The sequence below is a fragment of the Carassius auratus genome, chromosome 16 (genome assembly GCF_003368295.1).
Source record: "Carassius auratus strain Wakin chromosome 16, ASM336829v1, whole genome shotgun sequence".
In the NCBI taxonomy this organism is placed as follows: Eukaryota; Metazoa; Chordata; class Actinopteri; order Cypriniformes; family Cyprinidae; genus Carassius; species Carassius auratus.
In genome coordinates, this window is record NC_039258.1 from 2,097,643 (window position 1) to 2,114,405 (window position 16,763).

Sequence of the window (16,763 nt, forward strand, 5' to 3'; positions counted from 1 at the left end):
CTGTCCTGACTGTACTGAACAACTCGATAGAATATGACTGTGATCTAATGTAGTAGATCCATCAGTGCTGGTGTAATGACAGTGGAGTTCACACAGAGATCAGGAATCAATGTGCAGCTCTGCAAAGGGCAGACAGAGTTTGTTAGTGATGTGCAGGCGGATACACAATCTGTGCATGCAAAACTCAAATCACTGTCATTTCTGAAGTCATAAACATTCTCTCCCACAAAAACATTCTCTGAATCCAAAATTCTCAGACCAAACTTAAAATCTTGGATTCAAAATCTGATTTAAAGCTTGAAATAAAAAGTTGTAAGAATATTAAAATAAATTACATAAAAAAGTATTCATATTTATTTAGTATATTTAGATTTTTTAAATAATAATATATATTATATAAAAATATTAATATAATAATATAATTTTTTAAAGTTATATTTTATGCATTTAATGGACAGGAAAGTTGTTGACCTCAATAGTGTTGATGGACTAACTACACATATAAAATTTCATAATAATTTAGATTAAAAAAAATCATATACATTTAAAAAAGAAATATTTTGACACAAAATAAATAGGAAATTCATATTTATTTAATAATTGTATTTTAGAGCATAATTATTCACATAAAACTGGATAATAATTTAGATCATAATTCATTTTGTATAAATTAAAAAATAAACATTTTGACACAAAATAAGAAATTAATATTTTTTTATCAATTAATATATAATTAAGTAATTATTATGTAGTAATTTATGTAGTAAAAAAAGTATGTTCAAATAAAATTGATTTAATATACATTTAAAACAAATAAACTATTATTCGTATTTATTTTAATAAATTATTACTAATAAATAAATAAAAAATAAATAAAGTATTACTAATAAAAATCATTTATTTGATATAGAAATCTTTTGTCTTAACTGTCACTTTTGATTAGTTAAATGCATCACTGTTGAATAAAAGTAGCAATTTCTTTCAAACAGTAAATTACGTTTTGTATAACTTACTGGTTACTAATTCAAAATAAACTACTGTGTGGCAAAGTTAAATCTCTTTGTACATGGATCATCAGGTTTTGTTCGTGTCAGCTTTAGTGCTGCTATTATTGAAGAAAAAATGGGACATGTCAAATGCTAATAAATTACGAAATTCGTACATTTTTGAGTTCTTAAAAATTTTAAACAGTATTTAATTAAAAAGAAAAAAAGGAAAACACAAGCATTTTAATGCACAGATGGATTTTTGGACCCCACTATAATGTAGCAAGATAAAAATGCTTATAACCTCACCATGCACAGCACTTTCTGCTAATGGCACACACCAATTCTGGGTAACATTGACAGGCCTTAAGGCCATGTGATGATGACTTTCTAGGTCAAATGCTGCCCAAAGCCAAGACAGCCAGAAAGGAGGGGGGAGAGAGATACTGAGGGGAAGCAAAACGGGGGGGAGAGCATGCATAAAGTGGAAACAGACGTGCCTAAAAATAAACCATCTGAAATATTTAACTTACTGACCCAGAAACTGCATCACTGTAATCATATCTATGCTCCAGCAGAGGGGTCGGCAACAGCGAGAGTATGATATCATTAATGTGGAGTATGGAAATCATAGTGAAACAGGAAGAAGAAACCCCCTGGGAAATTCGCCCGCAAACATGTAGCCAAGAAAAATCCTGTGAATCCAGGATGCTTTAATCACTCTGTCCACTCTTATAGAATTGTCTAGAATCAGAGAACTTTTAACGCAATGTGTGTCACTGGGCATCAGTTCAGTATGTGACTCACAGAGCCCTTGTGAACACAAATAAACAACTGAGCTAATGGGGAGCAGAATCTGTGCCTTTCGAAAAACCTTTGGAACTCGGTTACATATAAGGCTAAAAATACATAAAAAATACTAAATAATGTGAAATTTTATTATCATTTTAAAACTGTGTTTTCTATTTGAATATATCTTAAAATGTAATTTATTCCTGCAGTGCAAAGTTGAATTTTCAACACCATTATTCCAGTCTTCAGTGCTATTATTATTATCAGAGTTGGAAAACAATGTGTAGCTTAATACTTTTATATAAACCATAATACATTTTTTTAGGATTCTATGATTTGAAAAGTTTCAAAAGAACATATTTGAAATAAGTCTTTTGTAACATTATACATGTAAATGAAAGCATACAATTAACATAAAAGCACTACATTTAGTCATCTGTATCCATATTAAAGCATTTGTGAGAAACATGATGTCAAGCCACTGCTATGTGCCTTGATTCTAAATGCTAATGTGCAATTTTACGTGAATGGTTCCTTTAAGAAGGGGCTAGTAAAATTAGAACACAGGCGATAATTATTTCGAATCATTCACAGATTACACAAATAGGAGAATGAGAAACATACAGACCAGCCTTGAATATCCATTTGAGAATCGAAACAGTTTGGAGGGAGATTTACAAATCATTAAACTGAAGATCTCTATTCTAGGAGCGTTTTAATCAAACTCTTGCGTTTTGGTAATCACTATTTGAGAGTTGCCCTGGGGCAGTTGGAAACACAACACCATCAATATTGATGCCCTGCAGCTTAACTGGGTTTTGGAGGGACTTTCTCCCACATCAATATTGATGCCATTGCCACATATCCTCGTCAGGCCCTCTTTAAGGATTTATAACAGCTACAGGAAGGGTGGAAAATTTTGTTAAAATGCTGCGGATGTTTCGGTCCCAGTGACTGTGATGGAAGAATTTCTTTTAGTCACGGTCATTAGTTTTATGAGATTGTGATTGCTCTGGATTTTCGGTTTGGAAAACGAAATGGATTTCATTTTCAAATGAAAAACACCTAAATAAATGGGGTTTTGATTTCAGCACCCCCAAAAAGCAATCGTCCCAAACTTCTCAAGTACAGCTTTGTGCATTCCCTCAACCGCCGCAGGGCAGGAGTTCAGCTTCAGCAGCTGGCTTCCTGACAGATAGCCAAAGATGAGAGACCTCGTATGCAAAAAGACTGACCTCAATTCAGTTTGACGTCTCAACTATTGATCTGACTGACTGAACCCTCCCAGAGACAGACCGCTTGCCCTTGTGGCCAGTGTTCAAGTTTAAGCGCTATAGCTGCCGGCGACTTCTTTCTTAACATCTGAAACGTGCATTGCAATTGTTCATCCAGGCTTCTTGCTAAGTTGAGATTGTCTCATCAACAGTTAGAGGTTAAATGTGTGCTTGACTCAAGCACTGCTCAACAACACCCCATTTGTTTGCTATAGTAGAGTTTGGAACAATCACTGTCGCGTCTGAATGATTTATGGGGCCTGACACCAGATTTGTCATCTTAACCACAAGCCACAATGACTATTAAAACACGTCAGAGTCTAAACAATGGTAAAGCTGAAGCTGGATTTTTATTGAACTGAAGTTGTAAAAGACAAGCCTCCTTATAGATGCTTGAAATATGAATGAGATGATAAAAACTAATATGCATCTACATTCAAACAGACATTTAACTTACCCAAGGGGCACATGCTGCTGCAAATATATTTAATATTCACAGTTAGGTAATATTGCATGTTGTTGAGGTGAAGAGGTCACTGTTGAACTGGAGTGACAGGTCTGAAATGAAGGTACAAGTAATCGTCGTACTAGCCGCTGTATTGCTGGTAGGGGTCTGGAAACCACAAGGCCACAAGCATGACTTATAATCCTGCCAACAGAGGGCTGAGCATTATGCATTGAAAAAAATGTTAAATGAAAAAAGGTTAAATGAATTTTCCATCATCTTACAATTAAGTATTTAGATGTCTTGTGTACTGTACTCCACTGTATATTCTTAAAACCATATTGGTTAATGTATTCAGTGATCTTTAAAGACCATAATGGCTATGTCACGATCACTCCCTAGAATATCCCCTGATGTGACAGGAAAAAAAAAAGCACAGCTGTTTAGTGTCCCAGTATGTAGTGGATCAAGGGTCTTTATAGTGCCTGTATTCATTGTATTGATACACTGATTTCACATCATTGGGTCATTGGCGTCATTATGTCACATCTGTAAACGTAAAGGCGGCATCCCGGCTAATAGGCTATGGCATGTGAGGATGCTGCAGGTGGTGGATCATTTATAGCCTTTCTCACAGCAGCTGGAATAATTACACTTATCATTTTGATGGTGGATTGTAATCCAGAAAGGATTATGTGTTTATGAAATACATGTGACTTAAAGTATATACCAGTTTTAAATGTGCATCTGATTACTTGATAACCTACATGGGATTACATACATTTTTGTATTTTAAAAGAAACCGTTCGAAGGAAGATTAATTCGCTTTTCGGATCAAAACAATTTCTGAATGGTATGACAATTAGAGATTAGACCGTACAGAAATATTCATGTAATGCTAATATACACAAAATACACACAATGCTCATGTTGTTAACATTAACAATTTGAGAAAGTATACCAATAATAATAATTTGCATGGTTAGATGGTATGTGTACTAAGTGATCATTAGATTTAATCACCATTGGTAGTGCGATTTATTGTAATGTTTTTTCTTCAGTTGGTCAGAACAAAAGTGGCAGACTTGTTACTTGTTCAGATGACAATATCCGGTGAAAATTCTCATTTGAGTCAAGATGTATGCTAGAATCTGTGATTCAATACAGTACAGTATCAACACCAGTGCAGTGACTGACAGCCACATATACTTATCAAAACCCTAGATTCATCCACGCTGGAGCCATGCCTATTTATGGCCCACGCAAAATAGCTGCCACTGCAGGTTTTCAAACAGATATGGAGACAAAGAGGCAAAACTTACAGCTTTAAAATATTTCTGACCATGCAGAGACAAAGCAACCACCATGTTCAACTGCGCCCAGAGTTAGATGCATTATGGTAGTTGTGAACTCACGTCGAAGACATGAAGACTTCATAAAATTACAGGTGAACCACTGATGTCACATGGACTATCTGAACTATTTTACTACCTTTCTGGACCTTGAACGTGGTAGTTGCGTTGCTGTCTATGCAGGGTCAGAAAGCTCTCAGATTTCATCAAAAATATCTTAATTGGTGTTCTGAAGATGAACAAAGGTCTTAGGGGTTTGGTAAGACATGAGGGTAATTAATGACAGAATTGTAATTTTTGGGTGAGCTATACCTTTGAAGCCCTAATGTCTAAAATAAAAGAAACTGCCATTAAGTAACAAACTAAATTAAATTAAGGAAATAATTTAGCATTTTGAAAAAATCCACTCATAAGAACGACAAACATGAAGTTATGTTTCAAGGTGACTAGAAGTCATGTGATAAAGTCAATTTATTTAAATTGACCTGTTTAGTGCAAATCCAATCCAAATATAACCAAATATCCTTTTACAATGGTCCTTAACCATTAATCATGGTATTGGGAACACTGACCTGGAACGCTTTTTGCCATGGAGATAAATACCTTAGGAAAACCTGTTTTGGGCAGTCAGACACATCAGCATTTGGGTTCAGATCCATTTTTTATGCTCAACAGGCTTAAAAACTATTGAGCATTAGCCCAAACCAGAATAATATGAGAATGAAATGAGAAACAGGAATAAAATGCCACAAAAAAAAACAACAACAACAAAAAAAAAAAAAACAACAACAGCAGCAATTCATTGAATGTGAGACTTTTATTTCATTAATTAATTTCTCCAAAACTAAAATACAGAAAAACATATTTTGATAGAAATATTCTGTGAACTAATACAACAGGTCCTGCTTTCAAAGGTCCAATGGCTTTTATATCCAAATGCTGCTTTAAAAGCCGTAGTGCCATGTTTAAAATTGTGACAATGGGGTTTAAACATATTCAAATGAGCAAGAAAATAACAAAAATACTTGATGAAACCTACAGTATGCTACACAATATACTTGGTCATCAAAGGCAGACTATTGGCATAATTGAGGTCTTGAGTTTGTCAGGTGAATTAGGGTAATCTGGGTCATTTTTGCATGCTTGACTGCCACCTCAACACTTTACACAATCAAGCAAGACTTCATCCTATGACAAGCCAGTTAGAATATGGTACAATTAGCATAGACTTTGTTGGCTTGGACAATGTCCAATGTACCCGACATTCCCAAATGTCCCAGAATACCCTATTTTACCCTAGTGTTTTTCTTGAAGCTACAGGAGATAAACACCTGTATTTAACAAGACGCATGTTGTGCTTGACACGGCACCATTCTGTCTAGGTGTGCTGATTATTTGGATGCAGCTGAAAAAAGCAAGAAAAGTGACGGTTATCTGGCTGGTTTCAAGTGCCTCTTTCAAGTCTTCCCACTTCATCAGAGACCAAAATGCAAAAATTAACTAGACAAACAAACTTCACCTTAGTCATCAATTCCACAAAATGCTCCAGAGAGTTCAGTTGCCTGTCCTATTTTGGCAATGGCTTTCTCTCCAATGAGTCCTGCAAGAGTCTTGCCTTTCTCTCAGTTGTATTTGGGGTGAAGTACAATCCCCCAAACAAACAGATCGAATCTTGACTCTCCCATTAATACGAGTGGTTTTCGAGATCCATCTAATAGCTGTTCTAGTAAAGTTTTGGCATCAGCTTTAATGGCTTCTGGTTGAGTCAAAATCAGGAATGGACGTTCTCGTTCAGTCCTCATTCATAGTAAACCTCTGTAGGAAACAGTTCGGTGTCTATATGAGCGCTGTAGTCCATTCCCCTTAATGGATCAAACGGCTGGTGCTTCAGGTAAGTGAGCAGGTGAGGATGTGGCCGAAAGGGGCATGGCTTGCTGACAGATTCTTTGTATCGGCCATGACCCCATGGCAGTGCGGGTGTGATATGGACTATGGGGGCAGGATCAGGGCCCATTCTCATTGTAATGGAGTGAGATGGGCCGGTCTCTCTGGACGGGCATGTAAGGCCAGTTGTAGCTGGAGCCGGAAAGCAGCATGTCCCGCAGTAGGGTCTCAATGGGTGTTTTGCCTACCAGTCGCACGAAGAACAGCTGTTCAATAACAGGAGAAGACACGATGCGCAGGGAGGGCAATCGTAACAAAAGGCGGCCAAATCGGTTGGGTTGATTGGGGTATTGGTTCCGCACATACTCCTCAAGAGCGCACTGGGACTTTTCCTGGATACTCTCCACATGGGCCACATCAGACAGACCCATAGCATCTGAAGAAGAAAGTAAAAACAGATAGGAAAATTAGAAATACTGTAGTACAGTATCTATCAACCCATCTATCCATCTTTCTACAAATCAATCTATCTGTCTGTCTGTCTATCTATCATATCAGTGTTTTGACTTAAACTGAAATGTGGGTTCTTACTGAAAAGACTGAAATAATCAAGTGTGTAAAATTGCTCGTTTTTAAAGCAAGATGCCCTTTGTCATTCTCTCGGTCACGCTTCTTATCAATGGTGTACGTGTACACTTAATCATGCTGAGCTTCAGTTCTGATAACAAAAGATTAATTGCTTCATGTTTCTATGAGGGCGAGAATCCCTGCTGAGTGGGACACAACTGCCACTTCTGTCCCATGAGTCCAGATAAAGACATGTACAGTTACGGTAGGCAGCGTTTTGTAAGGGGGGCACTGATGCATCAGTCCCTGGCGTAATGTCAGCGGTGACAAGCCTTGCGTGCTTCTGCATCAGTCCCCCTCATGCTGGCGTTGCACAGCAAATGCACCCCCCTCTCTCTTTGTGTTTCACAGTGTGAACACGCGCTTGGAGCTGCCACCGCACCGCGTCAGGCAATCGGGGCGACTGGCTGACATTAGAGGCCTGTCGGGTGATGTGAGGTGATAGGAGGTTTGGGCTAAGGTTACGGGCCACAAGAGTTTGTCTGTCCCTGTTAGCTCATGCCGGCAGATCCCGGCAGGGGGTGGAGTGGGGCTTTGGCTGGAATTGCAGGATGGATCACAGTGATGCCCAAGGCTACAGAGGTTATGTAGGTCACGGCCAGACTGAAGCGAATCCCTCTTGCTGCAACTCAGCATGCATAATTCAGTCATGTTGGTGGAAGTTGAGGTGGGGCGGGGGCTGCTTGGCTGGTTTCAATAATAGATGGAAGTGTGAAGGATTGAGTGATAAAAAAAAGTGAATCGAGAGCGGTAGGTTCAGTCATCCATTTGGAAAAGTGTAGATCTGGGCTGGAAAAGGGTTTCTGACAGGTAGAGGAGGGAATCAGAAATAATCTAAACCAGTGGGCAAGACATCTCTCAGTCTGAAGCTCTGTACCAAAGCGTTTGGCAATGGCACAGGAAATCCTGCCCATCATGAATGTTTTGCGTGTAACATGTTGTTTGTTCTGTAACATACATTATGTAATCTGGTACCCTTTCTATGTAATTCGCTTAGTAACAAACACTATTGGAAACCTCACAAAATAGTCAGGACTAGTGACAACTATATCTAAACGAATCAGCAAAACAGGTCCAGGAGTTTTCTAAATGGTATTACTGAGGTGTAATTGAGGTGTATTGAGGTAAATACTAATCAAACCAAGTAGCCTTAAAGCTAGTTTTTCTTACCAGAGGTGAAGAGTACGATGGACTTCAGACAGGAGTATTCAGCCGTGTCTACCTGAAGGGCTTTCAGTTTCTCCACCTGCTCTTGGAAGACACGTATGTGGTCCATGAAGGCCACCACTCTTTCGGCCGACATGGGGGAGGCGTGTAGACCGGCAGCGGCCAGCAGGGGCGCTACATGCAGTGGCATAGAGCACTGAGCAGCATTTAGAACGAATAGCTCACTCCACGACATACGCAAGAGCGCCACCTACACAAAAAGGGTCCACACGTGTGAGACATTGCAACAGATGGTTAAAAAAAATAAACCTTAAATAAACCTCAAGATATAAAATACATGAATATAAATGTGTGTTTCTTGTGCAAAGTCATGAGGAGGTAAATATATATATATATATATATATATATATATATATATATATATATATATATTACTTAGCATAAAAAATCCATAAATTTAATACAATTATATGTTAATGAAAAAAAACATTGATGTCTTCTATTATATTGCGGTCACTATTAGCAATATACCACTCAAGGCTGTGCATTACAGTCATTTCATCTAGGTCAAGTGGGTTTCAGGAAAATTATCACAATAATGATTTATTGCTTTAATTTAGTTTCTTACAGATGTTCCAATAGACAGTGCATGTTACTCCCAACAAAAATGTTAATAACTTTTCTTTCGACTGATGTTACCAGGCCGGCCTACCACTTTTTGTTATTGATTCAATAAATAAAATAAAATATAATTTTTTTTAAAACATTATATAAAAGGAAAAAAATATATAGAAAGTTAAAAAAGTATCAAATAAAATATATTTATTAGTTTATAATTTTATAAAAATTATAATTAAGAATACACAAATAAATATTTAAAAATTAAAAAAATGTTTTAAGTAAAATTATCTTGATTTACCTGGTCCATTAGCTGTAGGTCAGGAAAGAATGGGATGTTCTTTGCCCACTCCACGGCGCTGAACAGCAAACGGGCGGCCAATTCACAGATATTCTCGATGCCCATAAGATTGTTGGACTGCATGCACTGGGCTCCATAGCGGGACGTGGGGTACGGCTCGGCCCGTAGGAGCAGAGAGATGAAGCCTGAGAGATACGGCTGCCCGTTGTATGGGTCACTCCCGTTGCTCAGGTACTGTCCTGGACTGGTCTGCGAGTTGGACATACGACCCCTTTGCACAGCTGAGGAGGAGAAAATAAAAAGCAAAAAAGCATTAGAAGAGGATATTGATGTGTTTACTTGCAGAAACAACCAAATCCATCCACCACAACAGATCAAGTACCCTTCTGCTTTCTAATGTCCAAGCAACTGCAGTCATAGCATCTGTGAACCCCATCAGAGAGATGCTGACCCCTCTGCTATCCATAAGTGAATAATGAGTGAGTGAACACTATGGGTGAAATGGTGTTTTTCACACTTCTTCAAACAAATGGTTCAGCCCGAGGCGAAGGGCAAAACAGAGGCCATTCCTGTAACGATGCAGCTCAGTGCCCATTTGGGAAACACCTGTTTAACTATCCTGCTGTCTGGCCAATAACTCAATTTACTATAAACCAGAGGGAGCATGAAATGAGCACAGAATGAAAAAGAGACTGTGTGTGTGTGTGAGAGGGGGTGACAAAAACGCAGAGGAAAATGTTATTGCTAAGAGGTTTCACAGACATACAGTAATAAGAGTTTCTTCGAAGTGTCGGCTTTATCTCAGTTGTTCCTCATAAATGCCAGACCAAGACCTGAAAGTATCATTACTGTTTAATTTTAATAATTTAAATGTAAAAAAAGATTAGCCAACAGCACATGCAAACCCTGAATCAGATAAATGGTAAGGGTGAATTAAGGTTGAAAGAATGACTAAATGAGGAACAAGGTGTTTAGAAACTACAGATGTAGGTTGATTGATTGACCGATATTTGAGATCGTCAGCTTCAGCCCGACAATCAGATTAGGGCATACTGGGGTAGAAACGGCCTCAATGACCAACAATACAGTCACTCGGTAACCTCTAGCTAGGAAATCACACATGATCAGGACTCACAATGAAGATGAAAAGGAAGGAACTAGTCCACAAGCCTCTCATTATGATATGAAATACAAGCATAGTTTCCTTTAGGAAGGGAGAAACAGAAAGGTGAGGATGCAGAAACTTTTGTTTTGGAAACTGCAGCTACATAATGAATTCTTCAGCAATGTGTGTACTTTTCAACTGAAGCTTTTCCCTTTTCCTTGTGTTATACAGTTACCTTTTATATATATATAAATGTAATTTGTGAATAAATACACTGCCAGCCAAAGGTTTGGAGTCAGTAACATTTTTTGAAAGGAGTCTCTTTTCCTCACCAAGGCTGCATTTGTTTGATAAAAAAGGAATATTGTGAAATATTATGATTTAAAATAAGTTTTTTTATATTAATATATTTTAAGATGTTTTTTTTTCTTCAGTGTCACATGATCCTTCAGAAATCAGTCTAATATACTGATTAGCTGCTCAAGAAACATTACTTGTTACATTAACATTTAGTCATTTAGCAGACACTTTTCTCCAAAGCGACTTACAAATGAAGGGCAATAGAAGCAATCAAAAGAACAACATTTAAGTGGAAATGAGAAGTCTCAGTCTAAAACAGTCTCATAAGCAAGGTGTGTGTGTGTGTGTGTGTGTGTGTGTATGCACATGCATACATAGACACACACACACACAAAAATAGAAAGCTACAGTTTTTTATTTTTTTTATTTATTTTAATAAGAAGATAAATAGATAAAGTATTATCAATGCTGAAAATAGTAGTGCTGCTTATTTTTTTGTGGGAAAGGTGAACATTTCAGAAGAACAGCATTTATTTGAACCTGATATCTTTTTTTTTTCTTTTTTTTTATAATGTAATGTAAAGTCTTTGCTGTTTTTTTCTGGACCTTTTTTTCTCACATTATTTCTCTCTCTGCATAAAGCAGAAAAGAAAATCAAGATGGAAAACTGAGCACACTCAAAGCTCTGATAAATCAAAAAGTGAATGTGCTTCATGTGTGTCAGAGGATTAACACTTGACTCACACTCAGAGGTCAAAAGTTAGGGTAACTGGACTTTCCTGTTCCTCGTGTGTTTTCACTGTTTGTCGTTCTCTCCTGAAACTGGTTGTGATGGAGCTCTGGCATACCATGAGACAGAAAGGGTGGGGATAGGTGCACAATATTTGCTGAGCAAAAATGTTTTTATTTTTTTACATTTTTTTAATCTAATATTTATTTTAATTTTATTTCAGGATTTATTTAAATTAATGAAATGTATATATTTTTTAAGTTTCAGTTAATATAATAACAACGTGATTATCAGCATAACAATAAAGTAAAAGCAATGTTTGTTATGCCTCAGTTTTTTTTTTATTAGATATAGTGAAAAATGCTTTACCCCACAACTACTTCTATATATATATATATATATATATATATATATATACACACACACACACACATATAGTTTTCCATATTTCTAAAACTTTAAAATCCACTCATAGCATATAATATCTAGGGGTCTCAGACTTTTGAACCCAACTGTGTTTGAAGAATCATAAGGCTTTACGTTACACAGCAAATCAGAAGGAAGAGTCACCTCTGCCGGAGGTCACCTGTTTAAACGGGTTGAACAGCAGGATTAGTCAATCGACCAGGTGGCAGAGTGATATTTACCCAAACCCCACAGAGAGCTGTCACATTTGGACTTTGCTATGATCCTGTCTATTATTAATGTTTACTTTCCATTGACCTATATTTCACCCTGCACATGAGAAGAGACTGACTTATAGGTCATGAGATGAAGTCACAGTTTCAGAGACGCTCGGCAGAAGCAGCCCGTGGTGGAAATGTGCAGTTTACTGCATCTGCACGCAAAATCAGTTTTTAATTTATTTTTATTTAATACTGCAATTTATTTGTTAAAATGTATTTTATTTCAAGTAATTTATTAACTGCGGCATACTGGCCCAAGACAAAGGTTTCCAAAGTCTCTCTATTTATGTCTCTATATGTGGCACAAGTACCTCTTTCTATGAGATTTTGTATGCCAGCACTTCTGCATGTGAGTGTCAGACTTCATTCAGTCCACATTGGTCGTTTTCTAGTTCTGACAAAGGTCACAACCTTGCGCATTGGAACATTCCAGCAGATGCACGTACTTGCAGAAGCCTGTGGAACTGACAAGGCAATCGCACTGCTTTCTTTCAATCAGAGGCACCCTTTGTCAGGCTGGAATGCCAGTCATGTCAAGAGCAGCCGTAAGGTGCAAAAACAGGTAGAGCAATCGAAGAAGAGGGGCGCTAGGAGGAAAATCATCTCTGTGAGTCTAAGACATGAACGCACTAGCTGAATCCTTCAGATCATTCTGTTATTACTTACATTTACACTCTTAAAAAGGTCCTTTATTGGCATTGACGGTTCCATGAAGAATCTTTAACATCCATAGAAGCTTTAATAGGAAACTTTATCGTGGCAAAATACTCTTTAGTTTAGATTATTAAAATGATCTTCACAACAAAATGAAATGTTCACTGAAAGGTTCTTTGGAGATTTTAAGTATGAGTCATATGAATTAACCACATGTACTAAACTATATGGTAAGGGTTAGGATTTGGGTTTGACTTGCATGTAATTATGCATAATTAATTGTTATTATAATAGTAAGTACATGTAACGTGTTACCTGGTTTTAATAGGGCATTGCTGCGAAAACACTCTTTTAAAACCTTTATGTGTAGATTCCAAACATATAGTAATCCTTCAGAAAATAAATGACAGCATATGGGTTTGGAAAAAAGGTAAAGAAATAATTAAATTAATATTTTCACTTTGTGTCGAGTTACATCAAAATTGACACACCTCTGGCTTCCACAGAACATCCACAGGTTCTCATGTGGAATCGGGCTGTAGAACCATCTATTTTTAATCAAGAAGGTCATTGAAAAGTATATGCATATACATGTATGTGTGTAACCGGCAGCATGATTCTGCCCAATTCATTACCAAACACACGTGATGAAATCGTAGGATAGAGTGGGATTTCTGAGCACTGCAGAAAACAAAGAGCCTTAGAGAGAAACGCGTTTGACCTCATCTGTAACAATCAAGCCATGCAAGAATCTCTAGTTTACCAATGATCTATAAAAGGCATTATCTGTCTGATATCTGATTCTGAACAAAGTCAGCTTGTTCTTTTAATCATGTCAATCAAAGGATATAGAAGACTCACTCCTGTTGAAATTCTTTCTTCATCCTTGCATCTCTCCAAACCCAACTTTATTCTTAATACATAATATCTGTTAACTACCAATTCTCTATACATTAATATTTCCATCTTCCTTTAATAAGAAAGTGCAGGAAGATTTCTTAGAGTATCTTAAAGCATGCCAAATCCATTTATCTGTATCACACTCAAGGACTACATGAACTAGAGGACTTGACAATCAAGCTGTAATAACCAGGTGCACAGAATCTGATTTATTTTGCACTCGTACTGCACTCATGTGAATCCATGCATGCACTGCCAGAAGAAGACCTTCTGGATATTTTATGTAAAATACTATGAAGTGCTGAGGAGCTTAGACACGACACTCAAGCAGAAACTGTATCACATAGTATGAATATATCATCATATTTATGTAGTTTATTAATTTATCTACGTACTTATCAAACACTGTGACTGCCTCAATTAGAGCCTTGGAAGGAATCTTTATAAGTGCTACAAAATACTGCTCACTATCATTCATATGAATATGTGAATACTAAACATAAACCTCATAAACCCACAAGGTCCACAGTATAAGAGCCAAGTGTTTTGTTTGTTTGGTTCAAACTGTGTTATGACTGCAGATTATATGTAATAGCTCAGTACAAGGTGCTTCTCTTTGCAATTGACTGAATTGCATAATTCAGAGAAGGCATCATTTATGAATGAAAAGAAGAAGCAAGGCTTCATGTGTTCTTGTCTACATCTATTTTTTCTAAACAAATGCAAGGAGGGAAGGAAAAAAAAAACATATTATTGCTTTAAATGACTGCATTCAGACAGGTAAAGCAAACCAATGTCTTGTCTTATCTAAAGGAGTCTGTTGAAGAGCCTGATGTTTTCACATATTCAAATAAAAGTGCAAAACATTAAGACTGACATTTCACATGATTTCAAAGCTTTTACATTTTAGTGTTAAATAAATTCATCACACTATATTGGGTAAGTCACAATGGAACCGCCTGCCAAAGGCTTTTCTTTAAAAATGTAAACACTAAATCAATTATGAGAGAAAAAACCAATATAACTAATAAATTCTATTTAAAAAATGTCATGAATATATGGACTTTTAATTCTTAGGACTTTCATTCTGTTGTGACAACTAGCCCTGCTCTCTACCATGCATCGGAAAACTATATGTTGATATTTTCTAATTCAACAGGCCACTAAGGAATGTTAAAGTATAAAAGTGGCTACAGAATATGACATATTTTTCATTGACTCTATCTTCTAACATGAAGCTCATCAAAGGTCAACAGACTAGAGAATGAAGAGGTTTTCTCGGGTTCTCTTTCTGTTTGAAAACATCACTAAATGAATTTTCCCTGCAGTGATTTTCATGATCCAAATGAATGAGGAACTTGGCAGAGTTTTCACTATTAACAGCAGAGGACAACAACTTATCCACCACCGCAGAATTAAAAAAATAAAATAAAAATAAAAACCCTAGTAATTTAAACTTCTTTTGAAATTGACCATTTTTGAGGACGACTTTTTTTAAAATAATTATGCCACAAATTAGTATTTAAACTCCAGAAGCAAATGAGATCAGTCCGTTTTTTTATTTTAAACAAAAATAATTATTAAATTTCCGTCATTACTCTCATAAAACAAACATTTATTAATGGTTATGTTTATCACTCTAATTAAGAACTTTTAGTTTTTGTTGTTAGCATTTGGTTCTTTAGAGATAAAGAGTTCTTTGAGCAAAGGTTTTTGGTGTTACATTGTAGGTTCTTCACATTAGCACATGGTTCTGGGTTTCTCAAACACATAGAACAATAGAATAAACAGTTCTTTGAGGAACATTGCACTCAAACCCCTTAACTTTAGATCGGTCACCAAAATATGTTTGAGAAAAATTACACAAGTATTCTGTTTGCAAGAGATCCCTTATTGATTTGTAATCTAGATCATTTTACACTTGTAACAATAATTGTAGCTCTATACTTTTTGTGGAAAACATGCTTACAATAAAAGTTCCATTTAGAACCAAACTCCCATAGTGATGGTTCTTTTTTTTTTTTAGGTTTTTGGAAACTCTGGTACTTTGGAGAACAAACTAATCATCCAAATGTCACAAGATTCTTTTTTATTATTATTTTCAAAATCCACATAGCCTACCAACTCAAGAACCTTATGCAATCAAAATTAACTTTATTAGAAGAAACTTAAGAGCCACTAATGAACCATTACTAAGTATGGTTTGATTTTCGGTCATTTTTAAGTGTTCCCTAGCTTCAGCTGTATTATTTGAATCATTTTTGTTCAGGTTTTTCAGAACTGTATTTTTCAATTGCATGCAGCAGTTGAACGCTGTAAGGTCTTACCCTCTCTCCTCATCCCGACCTTCAAGCACTTCTTCAGCCGGCAGTACTGGCACTGGTTCCGATGGTGCTGATCGATGGGACAGTCCCGGTTCCCCCGGCAGGTGTAACTCAGGTTCCGTCTGACCGAGCGCTTGAAGAAGCTCTTGCAGCCCTCGCAGGTAAACTGGCCGTAGTGTTTGCCGCTGGACTTGTCCCCGCACACCATGCAGTCCACGTTGGGAATTTTGTCCCCGGAGAGCGCGTCGTTGCCCGGGGTTGAACCTGAGGGAGTTCCCGGTGTCCCGCCGGGCTCCTGACTGCACATTTGCAGCTGGGAGCCGGGATCAGCCGAAATGTTCTCTTGCCACTGATTTACTACCATTGCCATGCTATCCCGCAACACTTTCTATGGCAACGACCGATACAATGCACTCGTTTCCAGCGGGGAGGAGAGTTCAAGCGATCCTGAACGACGCTTGAAGAGATATGAAGATCACCTCCGAGATCTTCCTTCGACTAGAAAACGTGATAAAGCGAAACTTTACTTCTCTACTCAGAGGAGGTCTCGGAATATTTGCAAAGTAAACAAGAAGGTGGCATAATTATTGAGAGGGAAATCCCAAATGCATGTTCATC

At 37.0% G+C, this 16,763-nt stretch overlaps 1 protein-coding gene across 1 annotated transcript; it reads right to left on the bottom strand.

Annotated features, from left to right (window-relative positions):
* Positions 1-5,647: 5,647 nt before the first annotated feature.
* Positions 5,648-16,515, bottom strand: nr2f5 (nuclear receptor subfamily 2, group F, member 5). Its single transcript, XM_026283280.1, has 4 exons — positions 16,149-16,515; positions 9,447-9,727; positions 8,531-8,777; positions 5,648-7,169 (listed from the first exon to the last, which is right to left on the bottom strand). The coding sequence occupies exons 1-4, from the start codon at positions 16,513-16,515 to the stop codon at positions 6,853-6,855; spliced, it is 1,212 nt and encodes a 403-aa protein (XP_026139065.1). The 3' UTR covers positions 5,648-6,852.
* Positions 16,516-16,763: the final 248 nt, after the last annotated feature.

Bases quoted from the DNA above. Each gene is read 5' to 3' on its own strand.
- nr2f5 (XM_026283280.1), bottom strand. From the start codon at position 16,515: ATGGCAATGGTAGTAAATCAGTGGCAAGAGAACATTTCGGCTGATCCC. The intron at 8,778-9,446 runs GTAAATCAAGAT...CTTTTTGTGTAG, and splicing joins ACCTACAGCTAATGGACCAG to GTGGCGCTCTTGCGTATGTC. The intron at 7,170-8,530 runs GTAAGAAAAACT...TTTCTTCTTCAG, and splicing joins CATCGTACTCTTCACCTCTG to ATGCTATGGGTCTGTCTGAT.